General features: G+C 38.0%; 1 protein-coding gene across 3 annotated transcripts in view; it reads right to left on the reverse strand.

The window, feature by feature from the left end:
- The window catches only part of LOC129707991 (mucin-2-like), a 149,877-nt gene that overhangs the window by 72,767 nt on the left and 62,328 nt on the right, over nt 1-14,782 (reverse strand). For all 3 annotated transcript variants that reach the window (XM_055653525.1, XM_055653527.1, XM_055653526.1), the window contains exons 34-42: nt 13,383-13,433; nt 12,482-12,820; nt 11,554-11,601; nt 9,701-9,763; nt 8,799-9,137; nt 7,871-7,918; nt 6,018-6,080; nt 5,116-5,454; nt 4,188-4,235 (exon numbers count right to left, since the gene is read on the reverse strand). In XM_055653525.1, the coding sequence (XP_055509500.1) occupies nt 4,188-4,235; nt 5,116-5,454; nt 6,018-6,080; nt 7,871-7,918; nt 8,799-9,137; nt 9,701-9,763; nt 11,554-11,601; nt 12,482-12,820; nt 13,383-13,433 (1,338 nt within the window). The remainder of the gene's footprint in view (nt 1-4,187; nt 4,236-5,115; nt 5,455-6,017; nt 6,081-7,870; nt 7,919-8,798; nt 9,138-9,700; nt 9,764-11,553; nt 11,602-12,481; nt 12,821-13,382; nt 13,434-14,782) is intronic.

Here is a 14,782-nt window from a genome sequence, read left to right on the forward strand (position 1 = left end):
GTTCCACCAGCAATGCAGGCATTTATTGTCAATTCACAATTGCCCCATGTTAAGGATGCAAATGCTCAACCTTCCATCAACATCCTTTTGTGTTTCCATTCATCACATTCAGTTAGATTGTCATGTTAACAACAGATTTTCTACTTCATGTTGCCCTTTAAATTGCAACATCAATCCAATAATGCCATCCTATCAAAGCAATCAATTAGGAAGAATAATGTGAGATAGAATCGGAGTGATATTTTGTTCAATGACGGAGGAATAAACCACGTTCCTTTGGAGAGCAACTGTGGGCAAGAAGTACAGTAATCTCGCTGTTACCTGTCAAGTTTGTAGTTGGTAGTAGATGATGTTGTGATCTGAAACTCTGTTGGTGAAGTTATTTCTCAATGGTGATAAGGAGTGATAGAGAATTAAAGAAGGGCTGAGTAGGAGTTCCTTATAGGGAAAGGTATCAACGTTTTTTGTTTTTGTTTTTTTTTATTAGAAGTACGGTAAGTTACAATAATACACAACACATATGTCTTAATACAGTTTTTTGCACTGCTTCATTTTTTGAGCTTTAAGAAAAAGATAGAAGTAAAGAAGTAAGGAAAGTGTGCAAGAGTCGTGCAGGTGCAAGAGAGTGTTGAGAAAAGAAAGCCCCTTAGAAAAGAAGTTAGAGTAGGAAATAAAGGATGAAAGTAGATCCTAGAAAAGAAGGAAAAAGAAAGAAGAAACAATCGCTCTATTATAACATTAAGCTCCGCAGAGAGGGGACTACCAACCAAGTCTGTTTTTGTTGTTGCCAGATCCTGGTACCATTTATTTATTTATTTATTTATTTATTTATTTATGTATTGAATTATTATTGCACCTCATGCTTGTAATAGTTCCAAAAACGCAGACCACGTCTTTTGGAATTAGTCTGCTTTGCCTGCTAAGAGGAATCTCATCTCTTCCAGATGTAGTGTTTCAAACATATTTGATATCCATATTTTTATTGTTGGTGTGGGCGCATTTTTCCAGAATTTAAGTATGAGCTTTTTTCCTATTATTAGCCCATAACTGAGTAAATTCTTCTGAAACACGTTTAGTTCAGGGTTACCTTCCGATATTCCAAAAATGATCCATTCTGGTTTTGGTACCAGTTTTATTTTCATTCATTTTGTAAAGATATCAAATATTTCATACCAGAATTTTTGGATTTTTGTACAAAAAACAAAAGAATGCGCTATGGTAGCTTCTTGACACAGACATTTATCACAGATGGGTGAGACATTGGGGAAGAGTTAATTTATTTTAGTTTTTGAATAATATAGTCTATGTAATGTTTTGAATTGGATGAGAGTATGTCGTACATTGATCGAACATTTATGCACCTGTAGTAAGTGATTATCCCAGCTCTCTTTTGAAATTTTTATAGCTAATTCTTGTTCCCAGTCTCTTCTAATTCCATCAGTTATGGGTATTTCTATGTTTAAGAAGATCTTATATAAGTACGATATTAGATTAGCTGATTCCGCCTTTGTCTTCATTGCTTCATCCAGTAAGTCGGTAGGCATATTATGATAGTCTTTTGTATATTTTTTCAGATAATCACGAATTTGAAGATATTTAAAATATTGATTATTTTTCAAATTATATTTCAGTTGTAGTTGTTGAAATGATAGTAATTTTCCCAATTCATACAAATCTTCAAGCGTTTTGATTCCCATTCTTTCCCATTGTATGAATGATTTGCTATAATTGATGGTTTAAACGATGGATTATTAACTATTGGTATTAAAAGAGATAGGTTTCTTAATTTTAGATTCTGTTTTATTTGTTTCCTTGTTCTAATTGTACTATGTATAATTGGATTTTTATTATAATTTTTGTTATTCAGATGTATTGGTGAGAGGAGAGTCGCTCCTATATTACACGGAGAGCAGTCCTCTCTTTCCATTACAATCCAGTTGATCCAGGTGAATCATATTTTTAATATTTACCGCCCAATTATAATACATAAAATTAGGGAGTGCTAGACCCCCCAACTCTTTTCGTTTATTAAGGTGTGCTCTTTGTATTCTATGGGATTTATAATCCCATATAAAATTTGTAATGTCCGAGTCCAATTTTTTGAAAACATTTTTTGGGAGATATATAGGTATTGATTGAAATAGGTATAGGATTTGTGATAAAAAGATCATTTTTATAGCGTTTATTCTGCCTATTAGGGACATCGGAAGTGTTTTCCAGAATTTAATCAAATTATTTAGTTTCATAAGTAAGGGATTATAATTGGCTTTAAACATATCATGGTAATTTCTAGTAATTTCAATTCCCAAATATTTGAATTTTTCTGTGGCTATTTTAAAGGGGAATTTCTGGAGGTGTGTTGAGTCTTTTGGTTTTATCGACATAATTTCACTTTTGTCCCAATTTATTCTATATCCTGAAAAGAATCCAAAGTCCTCAATTAAATTTAATATGTTTGGTATACTAATTTGTGGTTTTGTGATGTACAATAGTACGTCATCGGCGTATAGGGATATTTTGTTATTTGAGTATTTTGTATTATAACCATAAATATCCGGGTGTGTTCTTATTTTTTCAGCAAGGGGTTCAATTACCAGAGCAAATAACAGCGGTGATAGTGAACATCCTTGTCTATTGCCCCTTGATAGTTCAAATTTCGAGGATAGTATATTATTAGTTAGAATTCTAGCCGTAGGTTTGTTATATAATAGTTTTATAAAGTTCTCTCCCAATTGGAATTTTTGCAATACTTTAATCATATAATCCCATTCTACTTGATCAAACGCTTTTTCTGCGTCCAGTGAGATGATAGATAACACTTGGTCGATGGTGATAAGGAGTGATAGAGAATTAAAGAAGGGCAGAGTAGGAGTTCCTCATAGGGAAAGGTATCAAAGTTGAAGGATCCTCTGTACTTTAGAATTGAGAATTACTGCTGGAAATAGACAGAGGGAAGGAAGATGGGTGAGTGTATGGACCGCAGCAGAAGGAGGTCTTCAGTGAGGGATAGAATTTTAAGAAACTGAGAAGTAGCATGGTCACATGGAGAGTGGGGATTTATGGAGAGAATATGGGCCGGATAGTTTGTACTGAGCTTCATTAGGGGGGAAACATGATGGATTGAACTGCATCTGGAACTCTTACTGAAACAGAATAAAATTCCAAATGCCCCTTCAATAAAATACAGTTTCCTTGCACATAACTGTCATATTTACCATAAATTGTTGTTGTTGTTGTTGGACTTGGAGTTGTTGTCGCTTCATGCTCATAGCAAAATCAAATGTGATAGTCAAGACATACATTGACTTCCTCCAAAGACTCATTGGAGACTCTGCAGACCAGTCCTACGTCTGGGTCACAGGTCACATTGTCTGGTGATTCATTTATTGGTCACTCAGGGAAATCGGCAAATTGGCACTCAACTTTATTAATTGTACAGTAACTGGAAGGGCAAGCTCTGCCATTCAGTATGATTATGGCTGCTGATCTCTTTTTATCCAACCCCCTCGAGACTTTTGAGATTTTATGTTTCTCTACCTCCTAAAATATATTCAGTGATGTTGGCTCTCAAGTGTTTTGATTAGCAAACTCCCCAGGGCCTCACTCTGTCCTAATGTTCTCCTCATTTCAGTCCATAATTTTGTGCCTATATCTTGGGACTGTGACCCAATAGTCTAAGTCTCCACAGCAAGGGGAATCCTTATCAGATCTCTCTGGATTTTTGAAGTTGCAGTGAGGCTTTCTTCCAGTCTACTAACTACAGGTGATTAAACGGACTTGACCTAATCTCTCCGGATATGACAATTCTGCTGGAGCGAAAGTCAATCCGGTCAACTTTCACCGCACGATCTCTCAGGAAGCATATATTTTCTCAGATGAGGAGGTCAAAATTATACAGTCTTCCAAGCATGTTATCATAAGAGACTTGTATAGCTGTATGAATGAATGAATGATACTTTATAATCACATGATATGTCACCGTGAGATTCTTTGTTTTGCATACACAAGGTATGCAAAGAGTCGCCACATACAGGGCACCAACGGATACCAATGCCTCAGCCAGCCTGATAATCTCAGGACCCTGCCATCATGATGCACCAAGATCTAATAAGAACTTAGTCATCAAGAACTGCCCCATTCCCAGTCTCCTTATTTCTATTCTTGATAAACAACCGTAAGTCACTTACCATACGATGTCGTTGTTGGTGGCAACTTTCTTGTTGTTGATGTTGTTTCTGTAAAACATAAAAGATGTCACAGCAATTTATAATGCACACTGTTGCTCGATGACTTCGTATCAGGTCCAATTTTTCATTTTTCATTTCAGGGTGTAGGTTCCACCAGCAATGCAGGCATTTATTGTCAATTCACAATGCCCCATGTTAAGGATGCAAATGCTCAACCTTCCATCAACATCCTTTTGTGTTTCCATTCATCACATTCAGTTAGATTGTTATGTTAACAACAGATTTTCTACTTCATGTTGCCCTTTAAATTGCAACATCAATCCAATGATGCCATCCTATCAAAGCAATCAATTAGGAAGAATAATGTGAGATAGAATCAGTGATATTTTGTTCAAAGACGGAAGAATAAACTAGGTTCCTTTGGAGAGCAACTGTTGGCAGGAAGTACAGTAATCTCGCTGTTACCTGGCAAGTTTGTAGCTGGTAGTATATGATGTTGTGGTCTGAAACTCTGTTGGTGAAGTTGTTACTAAATGGTGATAAGGAGTGAGAGAGTGTTAAAGAAGGGCAGAGTAGGAGTTCTTCATAGGGAAAGGTATCAACGTTGAAGGATACCCTGTACTTTAGATTGGTGGCTTGAGAATTACTGTTGGAAATAGACAGAGGGAAGGAGGATGGGAGAGTGTATGGACCGCAGCAGAAGGAAGTCGTCGGTGAGGGATAGAATTTTAAGAAACTGAGAAGTAGCATGGTCACATGGAGAGCGGGGATTTATGGAGAGAATATGGGCTGGATAGTTTGTACAGAGCTCGTTAGAGGGGAAACGTGATGGATGGAAATGCATCTGGAACTCTTACTGAAACAGAATAAAATTCCAAATGCCCCTTCAATAAAAGACAGTATCCTTGCACATAACTGGCATATTTACCAGAAATTGTTGTTGTGGATGTTGTACTTGGAGTTGTTGCTTCATGATCATAGCAAAATCGAATTCGATAGTCAAGACAGATGTTCAATTCCTCCAAAGACTTATTGGAGACTGTGCAGACCAGTCCTACGTCTAGGTCACAGGTCACATTGTCTGGTGATTCACTTATTGGCCACTCAGGGAACTCGACAAATTGGCACTCAACTTTTTTAATTGTACAGTAACTGGAAGGACACAGATCTTGCCGTATGAATTCCAGTAATTCAGTATCGCCTGGACTGTATTCAGATGGTCTGTGGTCATTATACCATTCAGACCAGACACCATTACATTTCCAGTCTGGAAAAGGAGAAGCCAAGATTCAATTCATCTTCCTTCAAGTGTTCATTAAACAAAAGTACAAAATAAAATAGCAAGATACATATTTCTTCATTAGACGATATTTCTCAGCACTGGCCCTGTTTATAGTTGTGAAGATGTGCAGCACCTACTCCCAAATTCCTGAAACATTTTGCCTTCTCTTGAATCACAGTATTTTTGATGACAAGATTTGTTTAATCAAAACTAACTGGAAAACTCATTCCCATTTCACATATTGAAGGCACATAATCATGAGCCTATTTCTGCCAATTGTGCAGATCATAAATATTGTATGAACTGGTGGTGAATTCTTGATCAGCACAGACTAATGGGTAAATTCACTGAAACACAGTCCTCTGAAGGTTATCCATAATTTACAACACAAAGTCCACAGCTACAACTAATTCAAAAGCAAATGGTTAGAAAATGAATTATCTGAGAAAGCTCAGTGAAAGTTGTACGTTGCTGCTTTCTCAATGGCTCACACAGAGTCCTTGTGCAGACAAACTTGGTGCAAGGATAGACAACCGTAAATCACTTACCAGTTGTGTAGCTGCTGGACGATGTTGTTGTGGGTGGCATCTTTGTTGTTGTTGATGTTGTTTCTGTAAAACATAAAAGATGTCACAGCAAGTTATAATGCACACTGTTGCTCGATGACTTCGTATCAGGTCCAATTTTTCATTTTTCATTTCGCTCCTATATTACACGGAGAGCAGTCCTCTCTTTCCATTACAATCAAGTCCACTGCTGGGCAGAATTGTCCAGCAGGTGAATCATATTTTTAATATTTACCAGAGCAAATAACAGTGGTGATAGTGAACATCCTTGTCTATTGCCCCTTGATAGTTCAAATTTCGAGGATAGTATATTATTAGTTAGAATTCTAGCCGTAGGTTTGTTATATAATAGTTTTATAAAGTTCTCTCCCAATTGGAATTTTTGCAATACTTTAATCATATAATCCCATTTTACTTGATCAAACGCTTTTTCTGCGACCAGTGAGATGATAGATAACTCTTGGTCGATGGTGATAAGGAGTGATAGAGAATTAAATAAGGGCAGAGTAGGAGTTCCTCATAGGGAAAGGTATCAAAGTTGAAGGATCCTCTGTACTTTAGATCGGTGGCTTGAGAATTACTGCTGGAAATAGACAGAGGGAAGGAGGATTGGTGAGTGTATGGACCGCAGCAGAAGGAGGTCTTCAGTGAGGGATAGAATTTTAAGAAACTGAGAAGTAGCATGGTCACATGGAGAGTGGGGATTTATGGAGAGAATATGGGCCGGATAGTTTGTACTGAGCTTCATTAGGGGGGAAACATGATGGATTGAACTGCATCTGGAACTCTTACAGAAACAGAATAAAATTCCAAATGCCCCTTCAATAAAATGCAGTTTCCTTGCACATAACTGTCATATTTACCATACATTGTTGTTGTTGTTGTTGGACTTGGAGTTGTTGTCGCTTCATGCTCATAGCAAAATCAAATTTGATATTCAAGACAGACATTGACTTCCTCCAAAGACTCATTGGAGACTCTGCAGACCAGTCCTACGTCTGGGTCACAGGTCACATTGTCTGGTGATTCATTTATTGGTCACTCAGGGAAATCGGCGAATTGGCACTCGACTTTATTAATTGTACAGTAACTGGAAGGGCAAGCTCTGCCATTCAATATGATTATGGCTGGTGATCTCTTTTTATCCAACCCCCTCGAGACTTTTGAGATTTTATGTTTCTCTACCTCCTAAAATATATTCAGTGATGTTGGCTCTCAAGTGTTTTGATTAGCAAACTCCCCAGGGCCTCACTCTGTCCTAATGTTCTCCTCATTTCAGTCCATAATTTTGAGCCTATATCTTGGGACTGTGACCCAATAGTCTAAGTCTCCACAGCAAGGGGAATCCTTATCAGATCTCTCTGGATTTTTGAAGTTGCAGTGAGGCTTTCTTCCATTCTACTAACTACAGGTGATTAAACGGACTTGACCTAATCTCTCCGGATATGACAATTCTGCTGGAGCGAAAGTCAATCCGGTCTACTTTCACCGCACGATCTCTCAGGAAGCATATATTTTCTCAGATGAGGAGGTCAAAATTATACAGTCTTCCAAGCATGTTATCATAAGAGACTTGTATAGCTGTATGAATGAATGAATGATACTTTATAATCACATGATATGTCACCGTGAGATTCTTTGTTTTGCATACACAAGGTATGCAAAGAGTCGCCACATACAGGGCACCAACGGATACCAATGCCTCAGCCAGACTGATAATCTCAGGACCCTGCCATCATGATGCACCAAGATCTAATAAGAACTTAGTCATCAAGAACTGCCCCATTCCCAGTCTCCTTATTTCTATTCTTGATAAACAACCGTAAGTCACTTACCATACGATGTCGTTGTTGGTGGCAACTTTCTTGTTGTTGATGTTGTTTCTGTAAAACATAAAAGATGTCACAGCAATTTATAATGCACACTGTTGCTCGATGACTTCGTATCAGGTCCAATTTTTCATTTTTCATTTCAGGGTGTAGGTTCCACCAGCAATGCAGGCATTTATTGTCAATTCACAATGCCCCATGTTAAGGATGCAAATGCTCAACCTTCCATCAACATCCTTTTGTGTTTACATTCATCACATTCAGTTAGATTGTTATGTTAACAACAGATTTTCTACTTCATGTTGCCCTTTAAATTGCAACATCAATCCAATGATGCCATCCTATCAAAGCAATCAATTAGGAAGAATAATGTGAGATAGAATCAGTGATATTTTGTTCAAAGACGGAAGAATAAACTAGGTTCCTTTGGAGAGCAACTGTGGGCAAGAAGTACAGTAATCTCGCTGTTACCTGGCAAGTTTGTAGCTGGTAGTATATGATGTTGTGGTCTGAAACTCTGTTGGTGAAGTTGTTACTAAATGGTGATAAGGAGTGAGAGAGTGTTAAAGAAGGGCAGAGTAGGAGTTCTTCATAGGGAAAGGTATCAACGTTGAAGGATACCCTGTACTTTAGATTGGTGGCTTGAGAATTACTGTTGGAAATAGACAGAGGGAAGGAGGATGGGAGAGTGTATGGACCGCAGCAGAAGGAAGTCGTCGGTGAGGGATAGAATTTTAAGAAACTGAGAAGTAGCATGGTCACATGGAAAGCGGGGATTTATGGAGAGAATATGGGCTGGATAGTTTGTACAGAGCTCGTTAGAGGGGAAACGTGATGGATGGAAATGCATCTGGAACTCTTACTGAAACAGAATAAAATTCCAAATGCCCCTTCAATAAAAGACAGTATCCTTGCACATAACTGGCATATTTACCAGAAATTGTTGTTGTGGATGTTGTACTTGGAGTTGTTGCTTCATGATCATAGCAAAATCGAATTCGATAGTCAAGACAGATGTTCAATTCCTCCAAAGACTTATTGGAGACTGTGCAGACCAGTCCTACGTCTAGGTCACAGGTCACATTGTCTGGTGATTCACTTATTGGCCACTCAGGGAACTCGACAAATTGGCACTCAACTTTTTTAATTGTACAGTAACTGGAAGGACACAGATCTTGCCGTATGAATTCCAGTAATTCAGTATCGCCTGGACTGTATTCAGATGGTCTGTGGTCATTATACCATTCAGACCAGACACCATTACATTTCCAGTCTGGAAAAGGAGAAGCCAAGATTCAATTCATCTTCCTTCAAGTGTTCATTAAACAAAAGTACAAAATAAAATAGCAAGATACATATTTCTTCATTAGACGATATTTCTCAGCACTGGCCCTGTTTATAGTTGTGAAGATGTGCAGCACCTACTCCCAAATTCCTGAAACATTTTGCCTTCTCTTGAATCACAGTATTTTTGATGACAAGATTTGTTTAATCAAAACTAACTGGAAAACTCATTCCCATTTCACATATTGAAGGCACATAATCATGAGCCTATTTCTGCCAATTGTGCAGATCATAAATATTGTATGAACTGGTGGTGAATTCTTGATCAGCACAGACTAATGGGTAAATTCACTGAAACACAGTCCTCTGAAGGTTATCCATAATTTACAACACAAAGTCCACAGCTACAACTAATTCAAAAGCAAATGGTTAGAAAATGAATTATCTGAGAAAGCTCAGTGAAAGTTGTACGTTGCTGCTTTCTCAATGGCTCACACAGAGTCCTTGTGCAGACAAACTTGGTGCAAGGATAAACAACCGTAAATCACTTACCAGTTGTGTAGCTGCTGGACGATGTTGTTGTGGGTGGCATCTTTGTTGGTGTTGATGTTGTTTCTGTAAAACATAAAAGATGTCACAGCAAGTTATAATGCACACTGTTGCTCGATGACTTCGTATCAGGTCCAATTTTTCATTTTTCATTTCGCTCCTATATTACACGGAGAGCAGTCCTCTCTTTCCATTACCATCAAGTCCACTGCTGGGCAGAATTGTCCAGCAGGTGAATCATATTTTTAATATTTACCAGAGCAAATAACAGCGGTGATAGTGAACATCCTTGTCTATTGCCCCTTGATAGTTCAAATTTCGAGGATAGTATATTATTAGTTAGAATTCTAGCCGTAGGTTTGTTATATAATAGTTTTATAAAGTTCTCTCCCAATTGGAATTTTTGCAATACTTTAATCATATAATCCCATTTTACTTGATCAAACGCTTTTTCTGCGACCAGTGAGATGATAGATAACTCTTGGTCGATGGTGATAAGGAGTGATAGAGAATTAAATAAGGGCAGAGTAGGAGTTCCTCATAGGGAAAGGTATCAAAGTTGAAGGATCCTCTGTACTTTAGATCGGTGGCTTGAGAATTACTGCTGGAAATAGACAGAGGGAAGGAGGATTGGTGAGTGTATGGACCGCAGCAGAAGGAGGTCTTCAGTGAGGGATAGAATTTTAAGAAACTGAGAAGTAGCATGGTCACATGGAGAGTGGGGATTTATGGAGAGAATATGGGCCGGATAGTTTGTACTGAGCTTCATTAGGGGGGAAACATGATGGATTGAACTGCATCTGGAACTCTTACAGAAACAGAATAAAATTCCAAATGCCCCTTCAATAAAATGCAGTTTCCTTGCACATAACTGTCATATTTACCATAAATTGTTGTTGTTGTTGTTGGACTTGGAGTTGTTGTCGCTTCATGCTCATAGCAAAATCAAATTTGATATTCAAGACAGACATTGACTTCCTCCAAAGACTCATTGGAGACTCTGCAGACCAGTCCTACGTCTGGGTCACAGGTCACATTGTCTGGTGATTCATTTATTGGTCACTCAGGGAAATCGGCGAATTGGCACTCGACTTTATTAATTGTACAGTAACTGGAAGGGCAAGCTCTGCCATTCAATATGATTATGGCTGGTGATCTCTTTTTATCCAACCCCCTCGAGACTTTTGAGATTTTATGTTTCTCTACCTCCTAAAATATATTCAGTGATGTTGGCTCTCAAGTGTTTTGATTAGCAAACTCCCCAGGGCCTCACTCTGTCCTAATGTTCTCCTCATTTCAGTCCATAATTTTGAGCCTATATCTTGGGACTGTGACCCAATAGTCTAAGTCTCCACAGCAAGGGGAATCCTTATCAGATCTCTCTGGATTTTTGAAGTTGCAGTGAGGCTTTCTTCCATTCTACTAACTACAGGTGATTAAACGGACTTGACCTAATCTCTCCGGATATGACAATTCTGCTGGAGCGAAAGTCAATCCGGTCTACTTTCACCGCACGATCTCTCAGGAAGCATATATTTTCTCAGATGAGGAGGTCAAAATTATAGTCTTCCAAGCATGTTATCATAAGAGACTTGTATAGCTGTATGAATGAATGAATGATATACTTTATAATCACACGATATGTCACCGTGAGATTCTTTGTTTTGCATACACAAGGTATGCAAAGAGTCGCCACATACAGGGCACCAACGGATACCAATGCCTCAGCCAGACTGATAATCTCAGGACCCTGCCATCATGATGCACCAAGATCTAATAAGAACTTAGTCATCAAGAACTGCCCCATTCCCAGTCTCCTTATTTCTATTCTTGATAAACAACCGTAAGTCACTTACCATACGATGTCGTTGTTGGTGGCAACTTTGTTGTTGTTGATGTTGTTTCTGTAAAACATAAAAGATGTCACAGCAAGTTACAATGCACACTGTTGCTCGATGACTTCGTATCAGGTCCAATTTTTCATTTTTCATTTCAGGGTGTAGGTTCCACCAGCAATGCAGGCATTTATTGTCAATTCACAATGCCCCATGTTAAGGATGCAAATGCTCAACCTTCCATCAACATCCTTTTGTGTTTCCATTCATCACATTCAGTTAGATTGTTATGTTAACAACAGATTTTCTACTTCATGTTGCCCTTTAAATTGCAACATCAATCCAATGATGCCATCCTATCAAAGCAATCAATTAGGAAGAATAATGTGAGATAGAATCAGTGATATTTTGTTCAAAGACGGAAGAATAAACCAGGTTCCTTTGGAGAGCAACTGTGGGCAAGAAGTACAGTAATCTCGCTGTTACCTGTCAAGCTTGTAGCTGGTAGTAGATGATGTTGTGGTCTGAAACTCTGTTGGTGAAGTTGTTTCTAAATGGTGATAAGGAGTGAGAGAGTATTAAAGAAGGGCAGAGTAGGAGTTCCTCATAGGGAAAGCTATCAAAGTTGAAGGATACCCTGTACTTTAGATTGGTGGCTTGAGAATTACTGCTGGAAATAGACAGAGGGAAGGAGGATGGGAGAGTGTATGGACCGCAGCAGAAGGAAGTCGTCGGTGAGGGATAGAATTTTAAGAAACTGAGAAGTAGCATGGTCACATGGAGAGCGGGGATTTATGGAGAGAATATGGGCTGGATAGTTTATACAGAGCTCATTAGAGGGGAAACGTGATGGATGGAAATGCATCTGGAACTCTTACTGAAACAGAATAAAATTCCAAATGCCCCTTCAATAAAAGACAGTATCCTTGCACATAACTGGCATATTTACCAGAAATTGTTGTTGTGGATGTTGTACTTGGAGTTGTTGCTTCATGATCATAGCAAAATCGAATTCGATAGTCAAGACAGATGTTCAATTCCTCCAAAGACTTATTGGAGACTGTGCAGACCAGTCCTACGTCTAGGTCACAGGTCACATTGTCTGGTGATTCACTTATTGGCCACTCAGGGAACTCGACAAATTGGCACTCAACTTTTTTAATTGTACAGTAACTGGAAGGACACAGATCTTGCCGTATGGATTCCAGTAATTCAGTATCGCCTGGACTGTATTCAGATGGTCTGTGGTCATTATACCATTCAGACCAGACACCATTACATTTCCAGTCTGGAAAAGGAGAAGCCAAGGTTCAATTCATCTTCCTTCAAGTGTTCATTAAACAAAAGTACAAAATAAAATAGCAAGATACATATTTCTTCATTAGACGATATTTCTCAGCACTGGCCCTGTTTATAGTTGTGAAGATGTGCAGCATCTACTCCCAAATTCCTGAAACATTTTGCCTTCTCTTGAATCACAGTATTTTTGATGACAAGATTTGTTTAATCAAAACTAACTGGAAAACTCATTCCCATTTCACATATTGAAGGCACATAATCATGAGCCTATTTCTGCCAATTGTGCAGATCATAAATATTGTATGAACTGGTGGTGAATTCTTGATCAGCACAGTCTAATGGGTAAATTCACTGAAACACAGTCCTCTGAAGGTTATCCATAATTTACAACACAAAGTCCACAGCTACAACTAATTCAAAAGCAAATGGTTAGAAAATGAATTATCTGAGAAAGCTCAGATAAGTTGTACGTTGCTGCTTTCTCAATGGCTCACCCAGAGTCCTTGTGCAGACAAACTTGGTGCAAGGGTAAACAATCGTAAATCACTTACCAGTTGTGTAACTTGTTGTGGGTGACACCTTTGTTGTTGTTGATGTTGTTTCTGTAAAACATAAAAGTTGTCACAGTAAGTTACAATGCACACTGTTGCTCGATGATTTCGTATGAGGTCCAATTTTTCATTTTTCATTTCAGGGTGTAGGTTCCACCAGCAATGCAGGCATTTATTGTCAATTCACAATTGCCCCATGTTAAGGATGCAAATGCTCAACCTTCCATCAACATCCTTTTGTGTTTCCATTCATCACATTCAGTTAGATTGTCATGTTAACAACAGATTTTCTTCTTCATGTCGCCTTTCAAATTGCAACATCAATCCAATAATGCCATCCTATCAAAGCAATCAATTAGGAAGAATAATGTGAGATAGAATCGGAGTGATATTTTGTTCAATGACGAAGGAATAAACCACGTTCCTTTGGAGAGCAACTGTGGGCAAGAAGTACAGTAATCTCGCTGTTACCTGTCAAGTTTGTAGTTGGTAGTAGATGATGTTGTGATCTGAAACTCTGTTGGTGAAGTTATTTCTCAATGGTGATAAGGAGTGATAGAGAATTAAAGAAGGGCTGAGTAGGAGTTCCTTATAGGGAAAGGTATCAACGTTTTTTTTTGTTTGTTTTTTTTTATTAGAAGTACGGTAAGTTACAATAATACACAACACATATGTCTTAATACAGTTTTTTGCACTGCTTCATTTTTTGAGCTTTAAGAAAAAGATAGAAGTAAAGAAGTAAGGAAAGTGTGCAAGAGTCGTGCAGGTGCAAGAGTGTGTTGAGAAAAGAAAGCCCCTTAGAAAATAAGTTAGAGTAGGAAATAAAGAATGAAAGTAGATCCTAGAAAAGAAGGAAAAAGAAAGAAGAAACAATCGCTCTATTATAACATTAAGCTCCGCAGAGAGGGGACTACCAACCCAGTCTGTTTTTATTGTTTGCCAGATCCTGGTACCATTTATTTATTTATTTATTTATTTATTTATTTATTCATTGAATTATTATTGCACCTCATGCTTGTAATAGTTCCAAAAACGTAGACCACGTCTTTTGGAATTAGTCTGCTTTGCCTGCTAAGAGGAATCTCATCTCTTCCAGATGTAGTGTTTCAAACATATTTGATATCCATATTTTTATTGTTGGTGTGGGCGCATTTTTCCAGAATTTAAGTATGAGCTTTTTTCCTATTATTAGCCCATAACTGAGTAAATTCTTCTGAAACACATTTAGTTCAGGGTTACCTTCCGATATTCCAAAAATGATCCATTCTGGTTTTGGTACCAGTTTTATTTTCATTCATTTTGTAAATATATCAAATATTTCATACCAGAATTTTTGGATTTTTGTACAAAAAACAAAAGAATGCGCTATGGTAGCTTCTTGACACAGACATTTATCACAG

Source organism: Leucoraja erinacea, chromosome 22 (assembly GCF_028641065.1).
Source record: "Leucoraja erinacea ecotype New England chromosome 22, Leri_hhj_1, whole genome shotgun sequence".
Lineage (NCBI taxonomy): Eukaryota > Metazoa > Chordata > Chondrichthyes > Rajiformes > Rajidae > Leucoraja > Leucoraja erinaceus.